This window comes from Sciurus vulgaris, assembly GCF_902686455.1.
Source record: "Sciurus vulgaris genome assembly, chromosome: 6".
NCBI lineage: Eukaryota > Metazoa > Chordata > Mammalia > Rodentia > Sciuridae > Sciurus > Sciurus vulgaris.
This window is the reverse complement of record NC_136466.1, coordinates 68,946,524-68,963,734: the sequence shown is the minus strand read 5'-3', so window position 1 is coordinate 68,963,734 and position 17,211 is coordinate 68,946,524. Positions and strand designations below refer to the sequence as shown.

The 17,211-nt window shown below is 40.8% G+C and overlaps 1 protein-coding gene across 7 annotated transcripts in view; it reads left to right on the top strand.

Annotated features, from left to right (window-relative positions):
- ARHGAP26 (Rho GTPase activating protein 26) overlaps nucleotides 1-17,211 on the top strand; it is a 419,232-nt gene that overhangs the window by 148,168 nt on the left and 253,853 nt on the right. For all 7 annotated transcript variants that reach the window (XM_079146081.1, XM_079146082.1, XM_079146085.1 and 4 more), the window contains exon 11: nucleotides 11,856-11,934. In XM_079146081.1, coding sequence (XP_079002207.1) covers nucleotides 11,856-11,934 — 79 coding nt within the window. The remainder of the gene's footprint in view (nucleotides 1-11,855; nucleotides 11,935-17,211) is intronic.

Here is a 17,211-nt window from a genome sequence, read left to right as displayed (position 1 = left end):
AGATTCTCCTTTACAGACCTCAAAAACAACCAATCTTGCCAATACCTTGATCTTGAACTTTCAGCCTCTGGGCCTAGGAGACAATACATTTCTGGTGTTTAAGCCACCCAGTTTGTGGCACTTTGTTACAGTAACACCAAAAAACTTGCACAGTATTGACTAGGGAGGGTTTCTGTCTGTGAAGCAGCACCCATGCCCCTGACAACCTTTTCAATGAGTGGCTCAGTGCCCTCTCCAACAGTTCCACTTCATAAAATTGCCCATTTACATAGATTACCTTCCTTATTCTGGATACTCTCTCTCTCTCTCTTTAATAGTAGTCTAAGCTTTTAAAAAAATCACCCTTTTATACCTGAATAAGATATTAAAAGACCCAACCTTTGAAGGTTTATGTTTTATATTGGTTAACTGACTAGATTTATCATTTTTCCCTTGAAGTATGGCCACTCTTCTTGAACGAGTTTGGTGTACAGTCCCTGGGTGAAGAATGGGACATGTAGAAGCAGCCTGTCCTGTTGGTATGTGAATTGGTAATAGTTGCCAATATTCATGTTCAGGTACTTTGAATAATTAACTTCTCCATGCAGTATCTCATGGAAATTAATGAGCAGATGTAGGGAAAATATTTGTTTAAGCTAAAGGATCATGGTGGTAGTCATTTGCCAGCATCCCTGGATTTGTTTATTTTAAAGAAATTTCTCACAGATGTAAGTAACACATGGATATTTTCTCCCAAATGTTTTCCAGGAGGGGCCGCTAAACCATATGGAAAATTATAGAAACAAAAGGCTTCTTTTGATTCACTGAATCAGTGTAGTCTCTTGGGGGGCAGTGTTTATACTAGGGGAAAGGAAACAATTAGAATGCTTTATTTTTTTCTAGGACTAGCTGGCTCCAATAGAAGTCCATCCATTTGAAAATCTTACGTGTGTTAAATGCTTCTTCCCTAGCATTGACATGCTCTATAGGTGGACAGGAAGGATGGCTTGGTAGAGGTGGCCAGGGGTGAGGGATGGAATAGGGGCCAAGACAAGAATGATTGTCTTCCTGGAGCTTACCTTTGAGTGTAGAATGCACATTCACACACACCTACACATGTATGTGTTCAAGCAACCCAGGCATAAATACCAGCATTGGAGTGTTACAGCAAACCTGGAGGGCTGGAATGCTCTGGGAAAATGCAACAAACCAGGGGCCTTAACTGTTATACTCTTGTAGAGAATAATAGCATGATTGGGTATCCTGAATCCATTCCCACCATCCCTGTCTCATTTATTAAGCATAACTGCATGCCAGAGACTCTACTGACAGGATATTACATTTTCTGAACCACAATGAATCTATTGGTCTGTCTACCTTAAAAGCCTCATCTGGTTTTTTCTTTCATACCATTTTGAAGTCCTTCTTCTTTTGCAAGCTTTCCATGTGTAGGAAAGGGGAGTCAGTATTCCTCTGAGCCAGGCTCAATTGAGCATGTCCTTTGTCAACTCTGTCTTTCTGTCCACTATGTCCCCTGTATGTGCATGGCAATAGCATTTTTTTGTACTGGTTAACTGGGTGTTACATTAGATGTTTTCGTATACCTGTGCTCAGTTCTAAATGTTGTCTCAGGGGAAGCTTTTAATACAGTATTGCGTGCCTGTGGTTGTTCAGTTTTGTCTTATGATGATGCAATTTTGAGATATACTATTTTGTTTTTTCCTTTAAAAACTTTGATGAAACAACTAGAGGATCTTAATCAAGTTAATTGCTCATCAAACTAAAACTTCAAGTATATGCATAATTTTAATTTGTGTATGTGTAGGAGGGAAAACAGGAGAATGGAGGATTGGTTAAAGTGGAACAGTGGAGACGAGAGTTTTATTAAAAAACTGAAAAATTGACTGGACCTCTCCAGTCAGTCAGCACCTTCATTTCAAGTAAGTTTTATCACAGGTTGCATAATATAGATGAAAGGTCCAAGCAGCCTCAAGTTAGAATTGAGCATCTGTCCCTTATTGGATGTATGTCTCCTGATGAGTGGTTGAACTGCAACTGTACGATGGAGTTAATTTCACCGGTCTTCCAGGACTGTTCTGTAGAAGTCCAGTGCCTGAAAAGGTTGTGCCTTTAATTTTTGTTCTCCTATTCTGTAAATTCTGGTATTTTATTTTTTATACTTTTATTTTTATTTTTGGTACTGGGGATTGAACTTGGGGGCACTTGACCACTGAGCCACATCCCCAGCCCTATTTTATATTTTATTTAGAGAGAGGGTCTCAATGAGTTGCTTAGCACCTCGCTTTTGCTGAGGCTGGCTTTGAACAAGTGATCCTCCTGCCTCAGCCTCCTGAGCTGCTGGGATTACATGCGTAGGCCACTGCACCTGGCACTTGATTCTTCTTTTGGTGAACCTTAGCTTTGGAATGTGTTTTGATGAGCCTTTTTTTTTTTTTTTTTTTTTTTAAATCTGTTCTAATTAGTTATTCATGACAGTAGAATACATATTGACACTTCGTACATAAGTGGAGTATAATTTCCCTTTCTTCTGATTGTACATGATGTGGATTCACACTGGTCATGTAGTCATATATGCATGTAGGGTAATAATGTCCCATTTATTCTTCTATCCTTCCTACCTCCATACCCTTCCCCTCCCTTTACTCCCCTCTGCTTAATCCAGAGTAAGCTTGCTTTTTGTCCTACAGTATCTTGACTCCTTGGTTCATCTAGAAGCTGAGAGTAAATACACGTACCTTAAGGGTATACATGGAAAGAGATTGCTAGAGGAAGATTCTATTTTCAAACTGTATTTGCAATAACTTTCTATTTATACACATTTCATATAAAGAGATGAAGTTTGATGCCCCCTCCAATTTATTATCTCAAAAGGAAACCATACTCATTTTAAATTAAAGTACTTCTGACTTCTAGGTTGGTATGTGATACGTGTGCACACACTGGTTTATGTCTTTTTGAAATTGTGAGATTGTATGTTTTTCAGAAAGGGTTGTTACATAACAGCTGTATGAGTGTGTTTAGCCTCTAGATGGCAGTTTTGTATATGTATTGGCAAGGAGAGTCCAGTTGAAAATTAGCTGTCCTTTATACATTGACAGTTAGGAGTCGGTGGAGTCTATGTATGTGTTTTCTGAAGAAGTGATCATCACGTGACTGTTACTCCTTAAGGGAAAGGTGTTCTAAATGATTCATTCTTTGTCTAGAAATTCCTTCCTCCCACTCATTCTCATGGATCATTCATACCCACTTTCCTGCAAAAAACCAGCCAGCACGCCTGGTTAGGCTTCTGTTTAAACGTTGCCTTTTAGCTGACTTTGTGAACTGAAGTACCAGGTGCTTTGCTTCAGGGATGGCTTATCTGAGGATGGTGAAGACAACACATGTGTGATTCCGCTGTCCCGTGTGTGATGAGAGCTGGGCAGTCTGACTTTTCTTTCCTGGTACAGTGTACCTTTATCTTGTGCAACAGACGAATCCATCTTTCCTGGTTTCAAACTTCCCCTCCCTCCCCTTCTCACCCCTTGTTTGAAATAATATTTGATTTTGCCTTCCTGCTGGTTGGATTGGAGTGCTGGTCTCAATGCCATTGACATTTCAGGCAGGAAATGGCTTTTCCTTCCTCAGAGGGTGTTATACTGCTCTGACTTCCACGATTTGAGTGGGGGAGATATTGTACTTTCTGAATTGCCCTTGGCTCTTTTATAAAATAAGCAAGCTTTCCAAATCTTTAGAATTCATGTATTTAAGTTTGAACTTGTCATTGTTTTTTGCTTCTCATTAAATGAAAGAGTGTTTGCTTTTTGATTCTGGTTTTAAGTAAGAATGGGATGTGGTGGTTAATGGATTTGAAGGGAAGGTGATTGAGGTAACCATATTTCTCCTTTTTAATCTGCATAGTGAAGTTTGGAGTATTAATGATTGAGTATGCCCATTTATTTACCAGTTTTTAAATATAGACTGAGTTTGTTTTTAAAAATCTACACTAAAATTTTGTTATTGCATAAATTCAAAGAGGGAAGTATTCCACCAGTAAATTCCACTTATGTACATTTCTGCTCATTGTGAAATAGAATAATAAAAATTGGGGGCAAGAGATAAACCAGAAGATATATTTTCTTAGTTTGTTATTAATACATAGTGAAGGGATATTTGCTTTCTCTGTGAGTTTCACTTCATTCCATCAATTAATAATGCTTTCCCCTGGTTCTGTGTGTTAGACTTTGTTTACTTCTATGTCCCTGGTGCCTGTATCTTAGCTGGCACATAGTAGACCTTTAGTCAACATCTGTTACATTTAAGGACCATGAAGTTAGTTATACCAAAGATTTCTTTGCCTATGCTTCCTGGTGTTTTGTGACTCCAGTCTCTTAAAAATATAAGAGTAAAATATAAGAACTTATCTGATGTGATTGGCAGTGTTTACGCTTTACACTGTTATTATTAAAATGATCCTAATTACTGTAGGAACTTTCTTCCCCAAGTCAGTACTGTTGAATTTAATAGGTTATGATTTATTCATTCATCAGGATCAAACCATTGCTGAGTAGTGGGTTAGACACTGTTTCTAACAATTTCTCAGGGTATGTGGGAGGGGGTTCCTCCCTTGAAGAGCTGGTCCTCTTGGCTCCCAGGGCACATATGCAGCATGTGTGTGGTAGCAGTACGCATTGTGGTTAAGCTATGGCTTTTGCTCCAGAGTCAGACACACCTGGGTTCAAGTTCAGGCATTGGTGCTTAATAGCAGTTTGACATTATGCAAGTAATTTTTCCGAGAGCCATTTTTTTCCCACTTTTAAAAAGAGGCACAATGATAGTACTTCACGTAATTATTGTGATAAATAAGTGATAATTTAAATGAAGTCCCTAGCCTTTGTGCTTGGTATGTAAAAAGTAGTAGATAAATCTTAGCTGTGGTGTGGGGGGTACCAGTTGCAACTTCTGGTTTTTCTCTCACTTCTCTGTCTCTCTGACCTGTACCCCACCCAGTTTACCTGGCGAATGATGACAGGTGACAGCTGCTGCTGGGCCCTGCACTTGTACTCCAGTTTTCCCCATGAAGGCATTGTTCCTGTGTCTCTGTCCAAAAGCAGCCTACAGGTTTTAAGGAAAATGAGACTGAGCCTATTTTCCTTGGGTTGTTCAAGAATTTCCTACCCATTTTCCCTCATTTTGCTTATTTGTCTGCTCTTTATAGACATTCGAGTCTGTAGTTTCATCAACAGAATGTAAAGGTTGTCATACTCCAAGATTATTCTGCACAGCTTTGGTCATGTCTGTACAAATGAAGAGCTGCTGAACCTCAAACCCTTGTCATTGTCCAGGAACTGCTAGGCATCAGTTTTCCTGCTTTGGAAGTTAGTGTGTTGGAAACAAAGGACTATTTCCTCTCCCTGGTACTTGTAAGGCTCTTTCCACAGGAGATGGCAAACCCTTGCCCCAAGCCCGCATTTCCCTATCTTCCTATATGAGCACCATGGGACCGGCTGCCCCCCAGGCTGTGAGATGTGTATTTCTTTGAGTGCCATGGTCCTTCTTATCCTCTGGACTTGACCTTGGAAGTGGATAGTAGTGTGGATGGAAATAAGGGAACAAACTCTGGTCAATTGAAGATTTAGTCTTATGAATGAGAGAACCCTAGATCTTTGGAGATTGATTTAGAAAGTACTGTTAGATTCTGAGCATGTTTGTTTCAGTAGGGTGGAGTTAGTTGTATCATTTCCTTGTCCAATAGGAAGTGGGTAAATTACCAAACCACTGAGATCACCATTGTTGACTCAGATTCAGGAATAAGATTAGAGCAGGAAAGCTGTCGAGGAACCCTGGAATCAGTGTTGTGGAGAAGGCCATGAGCTGACATCAGTGGTCCCAGGATCCTGAACAAGTTGCTAAATGATGTATTGCTTTCCATGAATTCTTTTTGGGGATCCGCCTTGGAGGAAATATGCTGGTGGGCAGCAAGGTGCTCTGTGATAGATGGAAAACCATTTTCTGCATTTTCCTTGGAGTGTGAGCGTGGCAGTCTAGAGCAAACTGCGGATCCTGGTTCTGCTTCTCATGCTGATCCAGCTGCAGCACTAAACAACAGTGGATTCAGAATGAAAAGAAGGGAGGGAGCTTCTTGGCAGGTTTTCTAGAATTTTCTGGGGATCCCTTCTCTGTCTTCATCAGCTATCAGACGTTAGTTTTTAAAGGGCCACTTTGACGCTTTACTCAGGAGGAAAGGGGAAATGGTCATGATGTCAGCTGGTGTGTTCCTTCAGCCCTCTGCTGGGTGCTTTGTGGTAGAGGTGTGATTTTTGGTACTGTGTGTGAGTGTGCTGATGGTGGAGTCCTGTTTATCAGCAGCACCTGTGGGATATTTTATTCCCTTCTTAGATAATACACATTTGCCCTTCTCTAGCTTTAATTTTGATGCTACTCCATACTTGCCATCCTCCCCCATTTTCCCCTGTGAGAACCACTCATTTTTGGAGTATTTTCTTTGGGCCTGACACTTCAGAATGCCTGATACACTTCTCATTTAACTTTCTCAGCATGCCCTGAGGTGTAACCCTGGTAACCCTGGCAGACAAGGAGTTGAACTTCTCTATGCTGCTTTTCTTAAAAATGCAGGTCGTCTGAGTAGCAGAGAGCCGAGCCTTAGCTTGTCTGCCTGGGCCACTCAGCTAGGAAGCCACTGAGTCAGGATTACTAGTGAGGCTAATAAGTTACGGGTGAGAAGTCATATCTCTCAGGTGTTTAAAGCAATTATTAAATTGAGGTGTAGTCACAGTAAAGTGAACAGATCTTAAGTCTGCACTTTAATGACTATGTGCACACATCCACATGCACACACATTGATGTAACCTCCAGATCAAGATATAGAACATTTACATCACCCCAAAAGCTTCTTGTGTGCCCTTTCCCAGACATTTCCCATACTATACCCCTTCCCCAAAACAGAATCACTCCTCCTCTTCTCCTTCTCCTCCTCCTCCTCATTCTCCTCCTCTTCCTCCTCCTCCTCCTCCGTCGTCAGTGGAAAGAATGCCTTTATTTATTTATTTTTTTATGTGGCGCTTAGGATCGAACACAGTGCCTCATCCATGCTAGGCAAGCACTCTGCCACTGAGCCACATCCCTAGCGCCAGAGTCACTCTTCTGAGTACTGTGCATGGAGATATTTTGCAAAAGTGTGAACATCACATAACTAGAATCATACAGTTTTTTGTCTTTGTATCTACTTTCCCTCATCATGTCTGAGATTCATTCATGTCACACATAGCAGTAGTGGGTCCTTTGTTTTTGTTCTGTAGTGTCCCATTGCTTTAATTCACATCCATTTATCAGTTTTCTTATTGATTGGTACTTTTGTTGCTGATACCGTTTGGGAGCTGCTATGAATGAAACTGCAAGCATTCTTGAATGGTTGTGTGTTCTCGTTTTTCTTGGTGATACATGTAGAGGTAGAATTGCTATGTCACATGGCAGGCATATGTTTCGTTCTCGTAGATATTGCCCAAGTGGTTTTATCAACTTACTTTCTGTATGAGCTGTGTATATGAGAGTCTCAGTTGTTCTACATCCTTGCTACTATTTCCTATCAGTGGTCCTGTGAGTGTTGTCAATTCAGGAGGGTGTTTGTTACATCTCATTGTGATTTTAATTACATTCCCCTAATGAGTAAGCATTTCAGGCCTTTTTTCTTATTCTTGGTTGCAATTTGGATGTTCTACTTTACAAAGTGCCTCTTAAGTCTTTTTTTTTTTTTGGATTGGGTTGTTTATTTACACCCCCCCTCCATTTATTTGTAGGTATTTGTTTGGGATGAGAGTTTAATTGGAGGTATGTGTATATTACAAATATTTTTCTCTCTCTGGTTTGTCTTTTCGTTCTAATAGTTTTTGATGAATACAAGCTCTTCATTTTGGTGAAGTTCAACTTACCAGTTTTTTTCTTTATGATTATTGCTTTTCACGTTCTTAAAAAACAACTTATTGCTGTTCATTCCTTGAATGTTTTAAGGTAGAAAAACATGTGGAGAGCTGCTGCTGTAGAAAGTAAGCCCCAGCAACGCTGAGGCTCTTGGATGCTTGTTTTGGAGTTGACGGTTGGCCTTGGGGGATACTCAGAGGCCTCCTCTTTAAGAAGAACTTTAGGTTCACACAGCCCTTTATCATTGAATCCCATTGGTTCCCAGGCAGGAGCTCATTGAGGTGTGTGCAGGAGTGCTTTTTTATTTTGACCCCACAGGGCTTGGGTGGTCAACGGAAGTGCTCTGGGGCTCTGACACCTTCGCATTTGCCATAGCATCATGCGCAAGGCTTCAGAGTGAGATTGCTTGTGTTCACGCTTTGGCTCTATAACTTGCTAGCTCATGGACAAGGCACTGAGCCTTTCTGAGCCTTGGCTTTCTCATCTGATAAATGGGAGTAATGAAAATACATTTACTGTATGACAACTTTGACCTCCGAATAAATGAATTTATGTGGAGTTCTCACACAGCAGCTGGCATGTAGTACTGGACTGTTACTGGTTTTTTTTTGGTAATGTCTAGTAGGATCACATTTGTTCATAGAGCTAGAAGGAGCTCTGATCATTACTCTTCCATTGATTTTATTTCCCTTTCTCATTACACATTTTTCCCCTCTCCCACCCCCACCCCTACCACCTCAGTTTTGCTTTGAGAACTCACATGCTTTTTATTTATTTGTTGGGTCTGGGGATTTAACCTAAGGTTGCTTTACCAGTGAAACACATCCCTAGTCCTTTTTATTTCGTTAAATTTTGAGTCAGGGTCCTGCTAAGGTGCTGAGGGTCTCACTAAGTTGTTGAGGCTGATCTTCAACTGTGTTACTCCTGTCTCTGCCTCTCGAGTCACTGGGATTACAGGCCTGTGCCACCACACCTGGCCCATATGGATTTTAAACATGAACTAAGTTGGAAATCTGTAAGAAAATGTCTGCAAATGTGCTATCCTGAAGGCACTGACTTGGAAGCGCAGGGCCATGGAGGTTTTTATTTTGTTTTGAGGGCTGGTGGATCACAGAGGCATAGGAGACATAAATGTGGAAAGAAATTATTGCTTGATTCCCAAATAAAGAGTGTTGATTTTTTAACCTTGGTTCTAGGAAATTCATACATAAGAGATTCGTGCAATAGGGGTTTCAATTGTAATGAAGGAAAAGAAACAAGTGAGTGCTTTCTAGGTGCCTAGAAAGGATAGTACTGTTTCCAAATGTATATCCCAGACACTGAGAAAAAATTATCTGAACTTGGAGTGATAGGATTAAAACTGTGTTAAATTCACTTTATTCACCGTCTGCCATCCGTTCCATGCCATACTCTCCTTCCACGCTCCAGAAGGGAACAAGATCACATGTGGAAAAGAACTTGTATTTTGATATATCTTCTTGAGATGAAAACAAATCCTGTTGACTTTCCTGGTTACCTAGGCCAAGTGGCCCACCCTTCGCAGCCTCAGAGTTTGTTTGAACTTCCTCTTTGTGGCTCTGGTGGAAATTTCTCACTGTGTGCCATGAAGTTGATGTGACATCTGTGAGGCCCCTGAGATCTTGGTATTTAGGCAACTCTTGTGCTCAAACTGTTTCCTAACAGGAAATGAACTGGAGATGTGTTGACTCCTTGACCTCAGCATAGAGAGGAGGGTGTCTTTGCTCTCCAGTGCGGGGTGACCAGGAAGGAAATGAGTCAGGGTGGAGTGGGCAGCCCAAGCTTGGACCTCACACTTCACCGTGCCTCAGGATCACCTGGGGAGTTGGCTAAAATCCAGGTTCCCAGGCCCAGCCCAGAAGTCCACATTCAGTAGGGTGGGGTTGGGCCAGGAATCTCCATTTTAATGAATTGCCCAGCTCAGAAACAGGCAGTATAGGGACAAGACCTTGAGTAACACTCAGATCCAGGGTCAGGGACCTGAGAGTTCTGCAGTAGACCATAGCTTCAAAGCCATCAGTTTCCAAGTATTTGTGCTTGATTTTTTGTAAGGTGAAAGGGGGGAATCAGTTCACTGTGTCCCCGTGACACAGGGTCTGTTCTGTGGAGCCACGGCTGCCAGCTCGGTCTGCACACACCCAGGGAGTCTGGCACACTCAATTGACTGGTAGTGGGACATGGACATTTGGATCTGAGAATGAGAATTTCCAAGAAGATAAGGAAGAATCCTGGCAGGTGCTCGTGGTGAGGAGTTGTTCCACCTTTGGACTCATCTTTGTTTTAGATGGTGCCAGTGCCGGGTGCGGCCTTCAGAGGAACAACTAGCGATTCTCTCGGGAATCACTGCCCCTCCTGTCCTCCACGCACCCACCGTCCACCCAGCCTCTCACCGTGTGCACTCCTAGCGCCTCGCCCCAGCCCCACATGCTCATGCGCCCAGGCACATGCACTCACCCCCTCCCCATGCTCTCCACAGCCCCAAACCTCTGTACTTAACATGCTCACATCTTTGAAAAGTTTTTTCCTCAGGGGAAGTTGAGGGATGATCACTGAAAAGATACAGACATGTTATTTAAAGTATACTAAACAAAACAGGTCTGTCTTATTCATCAACCAAGAGCAGAGGTTCTAGGAAGGTTGGAGTGAACAGGCTCATATGCTTGGTGCCCCAGCCTTGTGGGTTTTTAGTACTGAATCGGGGTTCTTATCAGAATTTGTGGACTCAGATGGCAATTTGACTTAATCTTTGTTCAGTAGGTCTCTTTCTGCCTTTCAGGCTTTCTCAGACTTTTCAGATGAGGGTTAAAATCAGCAACCCTTAATTTTTTTTAATGGTTGCAGTCCTCTGAGAATTTTCTTTTTCTACTAGGGATTGAACCCAGGAGTGCTTTACCACTGAGCTACACCTTTACCCCTTTTTTTCTTTTTAGTTTTGAGACTGAGTCTTGCTAAGTTGCTGAGGCTGGCCTCAAATTTGTCATCCTCCTGTTTCAGCCTCCCAAGTCACTGGGATTATAGACATGAGCCACTCTGCCTGGTTCCTTTCTGAGAATCTGATGGATAGTTTAACTTGCTCCTACAGAAAAAATACACAAGCATTTGGAGGGAAGTGGTTATGGACAATCTTGGATCCATCTGTGACCCTAAATAAAGGCTCCTACTTCACTCAGCAGTGGCGCTGCTACTGAGGTCGTCTTTCTGGCATGTCTTTTTCTTGTGGAGTACCACTTGTAGTGGGAACACAACAAATGCCGTTTGATATTGTATGTGTGTGTGTGTGTTTTCTGGAGGTTCGTGCTCAGTTGTAAGGAGCAAGCAGATTTCAGTGAGAGAGTAGAAAAAGCTAATGTCCATAAAGCACTTGGCCTCAGATATGGTAAGTATTCATTAAAATCTGTGTACACTTAATATGATCATAATTACAAAGCTGATTGACTTTATGAAACTTCTCCATGTCAAAAGCAACTTGGAGCAATGGACTAGATATTAGGAGATCAAGAGGCCTCCAAGTTTGGACGTTCCTCCCTTTTTCCCAAGTCTAGTAACCCCATTCATGTCAATAAATATTTATTGCATTTGTCCTGTGAGTAAAGTACTCTGTCGAACGTTCCAGAGAAGAGAAATGAGTAGGGTTCTGAGGACGAAGGAGGTCCAAAGGAATCAGGTTACTCCCATGTCCCTTATTGATATCTCTTGTTTCTTCTGCCTTTCTGAGGGAGGAGGGCTTATTGGGAGGGATTTGAGGAGGTGGCTTTGCTTTGTGACTGGAAGGTATCTGAGAAAATCTGAGTGCTGTGCCTCTCTTTGTTTTGTTGGCCTCAGTAGCCTCTAACTCTGGCGAGTGAGTATTTTTTTAAGGTTCACCTTTGCCAATCTCTGCATGTGGCCCTGGGTTCATATCCGTGTCCCTCCTTTCTCCACAGGCCAGGGGTTATCACCATGCAGGCTTTGTCGGAAGAGGACCGGAGGCTCTGGATGGAAGCCATGGATGGCCGGGAACCTGTAAGTAACAATTCAGGGAAGCAAAGCAAGAATAAAGATCCTGAGTTGGTTGTTGCTTTCCTCGTTCAGTGATTTTTGCTGTTGCTCTAAAGCTGGGAGTGTTTGAAGCCAAGGTAGCAGAGGTAGTTTTTTTATTCCTAGGGTGACCTTTGTGAATTTTGCTGTTGCCTCTGTGTGTATTAGTTCCTGAGTTTGGGCCTCTGGGTCCCAAGGTAGAAGTTCTGTGTGATGCTACCCCAGCGCTTCCCTTTGCAGAGGCATATATTATGAACCCAGGTCTCTTAAAGGAGGCGGCCCTGTCTGTCTCACTAAATGTTTATTGCCTTAATGAAGTAGGGTGCAAAGCATTATCTCAAACCCATTTTAATGGGATTAATGATCATAAAAGTGTAAACAGATTATACAGCCATCTTTCATCATTGCCTTCCGGTTCAGTCTCCCTTTGCCATAGCAACTCATATCCCATCATAAGCAGTGGACGTTATCTGGGTAGGTGGAAGGGGTTAAGCCTGGTGATGTGGTCTGTGCTCCCATTTCAGAGATGCTGGCCTCAGCTGGGTGATTTCATCTTGTGGTTGTTACACATCTTGTGACATATAAAACCCACATGAAAGCCCTAGGGCAAGTCCCAGAACAGTCCTCTTATCTTGGTGCTAAGGTTCTCAACTCCAGTGTTCAGCAGATTTCAAGGTTACAAAATCCTACTGAGTATAGTCTGGCCATGTCTCACCAATAAAAGGCAGAAAGACTCCACAGGGCCAGAGGGGCCAATAATTAACACTAGCAAAGCACTATTTGAGGGAGAAAACATATGCAAGAAAAAAGCTGGCTGTGGACTCTACTGACTGTAGAACTCTGTGCCATGCTGGGTGACCAGTGCAGACCATCTTAGTTCATTTGTGCGTGTCTCTCTCAGTCTGCCCTGGTGAGGGGCTCTGGTAATATAGATGCAGTTACCTTCCTACACAACTATGTTCTTTATAAACCTTGGTCTCAATTGATCAACTAAGCCCAAATAAATAAGTAGTGTTTGCATAACCTTTAACAATATAGAGCAAGATTTAAAGAACTGTTTAAAGATCTAGACACAGTTGTCTAAACCATAACGAAACATTGTTTAATTTTAATCCTTTCCTGGGCTAAAATATAAGATAAGCCTGGTCTTCTCATAAAGATGCTCTCCAAAGCAGATACACATTTCTGCCATTAGGGCTTAGTGGGCACAATCACTGCTTGATGTCAGAGGCTTTTGAAAGCAGGTTTTTGAAAGCCCTCATCTTTGCTAGCATCTTTTGAGTACCTTTTTTTAATGTGTTAGGCACGGGATTGGGTATATTATATCTCTTAATCCATTTATTTATCTTATGTACTTTAAGAAAAAAGTGTTATGATTCTGTTTAATAGATGAAGAAACCGAGGTTTAGAGAGTTAAATAACTTGCCCCAAATTGCACAGATAGTAAATGACTGAGTTAGTAAGATATATGCTAGCTTGCTATATGATAGAGACTCACTCCAAAGTGTAGTAGTATAAGTAAGATAGAAGTGTATTTGTTTCTGAGTTCAGAGGTAGGCAGTCCATCCTTTTCTGGATCATTCTGCCAACCTATGGCTTCCCAGATTGATCTAGTCAGTGCCATTTTCCAGCCAGAAAATGTAGATGAAAGTATCCAGGGCAACTGGACATGGTGGCCTATGCCTGTAGTTCCAACTACTTGGGAGGCTGAGCAGGAGAATTGCTTAAGCCCATGAATTCAAGACCAGCCTGGGCAACAAACTGAGACCCAGATTAAAAACAAATATCAATACCCAAACACAGGTACATAAAACAAACCCCAAATCAAACAAATGTCCAGGGCAGGTATTTTGAAGGACCCAGAAGCTTACATCTCATTTCCGTTTATTCAAACAATGATTTGGCCACATCTGTCTGCAGAGGAGAATGAGAAATCCAGGCTGCACATAGGCATCCACAAACCCTGCAGTACCCAGCACACTTCAAGGAAGAAGGAAAGGAAGATGCTGTGGGTACTGGCAGTCTCCACCATCGTGGCAGAGCTGGAATTCAGACCCATGTCTGTCTCTAGATGCGTTTGGTTTTCATCTGTAATAAACTGTCAAATTGCCTTCTAAGGATTCTTACTCAGCTAATTTTATGATACTGTCTCTGACTCTCTTGAATGATTCTTCAAAGTCATAGTAAAGGAACTACCCAGGATGAACAGTCCTGCCATACTATTTTTGGTGGCCATAAATAAAAAAAATCTCACTATCATTCCCCAGCCCTCCCTGCCCTTGACATTTGTTTTCGGTCTGTGTCTAACTGGCTCTTACTAACCACTTCAGTTTTCCTGTAGATTGACATCTAGCCTCTGCAGATGGAAAGGGTATTGTTGAAAGAAACATCTCCTTGCTCCAGGATGTACACATTAAAACAAGTTTGAACACAGAATAATTCTGTGTCTAAACATGATATAAAATTATTTCCTCCCAGGAACATATAGCTTGCATTGAAAACTATACCTCTGTGTGCTTTTTAATTTCCTAAAGAGAGAGATGAATACATACACACATGATTGACTGCATGATAAACACGAGGCGTGATTTTTGCCTCCCAGGGCTGAGCACCTCTAGTGAACATTACTGGAGATATATGCCCAGTAGACAATTAGCAGCTCCAGTTTTAATCACCATTTCCCAAATTAGTTAAACCTGTGCCCTAGGAGTTTTGAGTTTCTCTAGTTTGAGCTTTTTCTTGCTGGTCTTAGAGCAGTTCCCTTATTTCAGGGATATGTTAATGGGGGCACCTGTCTTCTGTTTTTATGCTTCTATCTCATTTGTTCTGTGACAGATTATTCAGTGTTGAGAGGCTTTTTCTTTTTCTTTGGAGGTGGGAGTAATTTTGGTTTTCATTCTTTTTTTATTCTTTCATTGTTCAGCAACACTTTAGAATGGCTGGTTGGAAAAGAAAACCCTAAATGAACCCTGAATCAGTTGATTTTGCAACATTTATTTGTTACATAAATCACAGTTTTTAGCACCCAGTCACATTCTAAAGAAATGCTGAATATCTTATGTTTATATTGATGGACATGTACCAGAGCAAGGAACTGGAATGGTGGGCCAATGCTGAGCATTATGGGTTTTACCTGTGTAGTGAATTGGGATCCTTTTAGTTCAAGTGAAGGAAACCCAGTTCAAACTTGCTTGAAAAAACTCTGGGTTTATTGGATTACATAACAGAAAAAAATTGGTGTATAATAGTTGCCGGCCCATCTGAGTCTGGTAACTTACATAATATTCGGAGTTGGTTTCTTATTTTGTACTGGCTTCACATTCCAAAATATTTTTTCCATGTAGTGGTGAGATGTTTCCTCACTATTCCAGGCTTACATGCTATTTTAAGAAGTGGGGTCAAATAAAATTTTTCTGTAGCAGGCCAGATAGGAAGTATTTTCAGCTTTGTGGGCCTTTTAGTGGCTATTGCAGTTACTTAACTTTGCTGTAGTAGTTTGGAAGCAACCACAATATATAAATGAATGGTATGATTATGTTTCAATAAAACTTTATTTGTAAAAACAGATAGCAGATAGCAGGCTGGAGTCGTATTACAGGCCATTGTTTATTGATTCCTGATCTGTAAGTATAGTGGAAAGAGAGCTTTTATAAAATAATTCTAAAGACGTCCCCTGTTTGAATTTTATTGAATAATATACTTGGTCCAGAGAATGGGATAGATAAGGTGACCAGTCCTGACACACTTGTCCACTGTGGCTTTCATTGAGAGGAAAAATCATTGCTATATGAGGGAGGTGGGTGGACACTAAGTAGGCAAAAATAATAGTTTTTCCTTACTCTGAGACCTATATTCATTAAATTTTATATTCAGAAAGGTTGCTCTTTGATACTTGGCCAAGGGTAAAAGCCATGTTTATACCTAGCATTGTACTTATGGTGAAAGACTGAATACTTTCCCCTGAGACTGGGGATAAGACAAGGGTGTTTGCTTTCACCAATATAGTCCTGGACGTCCTAGTTGCTGGAATAGGACAAAAAAAAAAAAAAAAAAAACACAACAACAACAAAAAAAAACAGATTGGAAACTGCCGTGATTTTCAGATAACACAATTGTGTAGAACATCCCAAGAAGTCCACAAAAAACTTCCTAGAATTAGTAGGTGAGTTCAGCAAGGAAACAATATAAGATAAACACATCTCCAACAATTGGTCATATTTCTGTAACCTAGCCATAAACACATGGTAACCAAAGTTGGAGACAGCACTATTTATAGTCACTAACTTCAAGAATGAAAAGCTTAAGCATCAACCTAACTAAACATGTAGAGGATCTGTATGCTGAAAATTACAAAGTGTTAATGAAAGAAGATCTAAATAAATGGAGAAGATATACTGTGTTCATGGATTGGAGGACCCAACATTGTAAAGATGTCAGTTCTCCCCAAATGTATATCTAGGTTTAATGGAACTTCTATCAAGATTTTTTAATAGACATAGACAAGTTTATTCTCAAGTTTACATATAAATACATCCAGAAACTGGAATAGTTACAACAATTGTGAATGAAGTAGGAGTAATCATTCTATCCCATTATAAGGCTTCCTTTATAGTTACAGTAATCAAGACTAGAGTATTGACAAAAGGATAGACACATAGATCAATAGAAGAGATAAAGACCCCAGAAATAGACTCACATGAATATGCCCAATTGATTTTAGACAGAGGTGCAAAAGCAATTCAATGGAGGAAAGATCTTTTTAAAACAAATGGTGCTTTTAAAAATAACGGACATCCCATAGGCAACTTCTATCCCCCTCCAAAATCAAAACAAAACAAAAAACATGAGCCTTGACTTAAATCTCATATCTACCCAAAAGAGAATTCAAAATGGATCATAGATTTGAGTATAAAATGTAAAATTACAAAGCTTCTAGAAGAGCATGTAAGAGAAAATTATTTGGACATAGGGCCAATATGAAGAATTTTTAGGCGTGACACCAAAAACATGACCCATATAAAAATGGACACTTCTTTATCAAAATTAAAACCTTTTGCTCTGCATATGAAAGACCGTGTTAAGAGCATAAGAAAATAATCTATGGAGTGGAAGGAGGTATTTGCAAAGCACATATCTGATAAGGGGCTTAACATCTAAAAATCTAGAAAGAACTTTCAAAACAGTTAAACATCTAGTTATGAAATGGACAAAGGACATAAAGAGACATTTTACAGTGAGGATATACAAATGACAAAAAGAGGA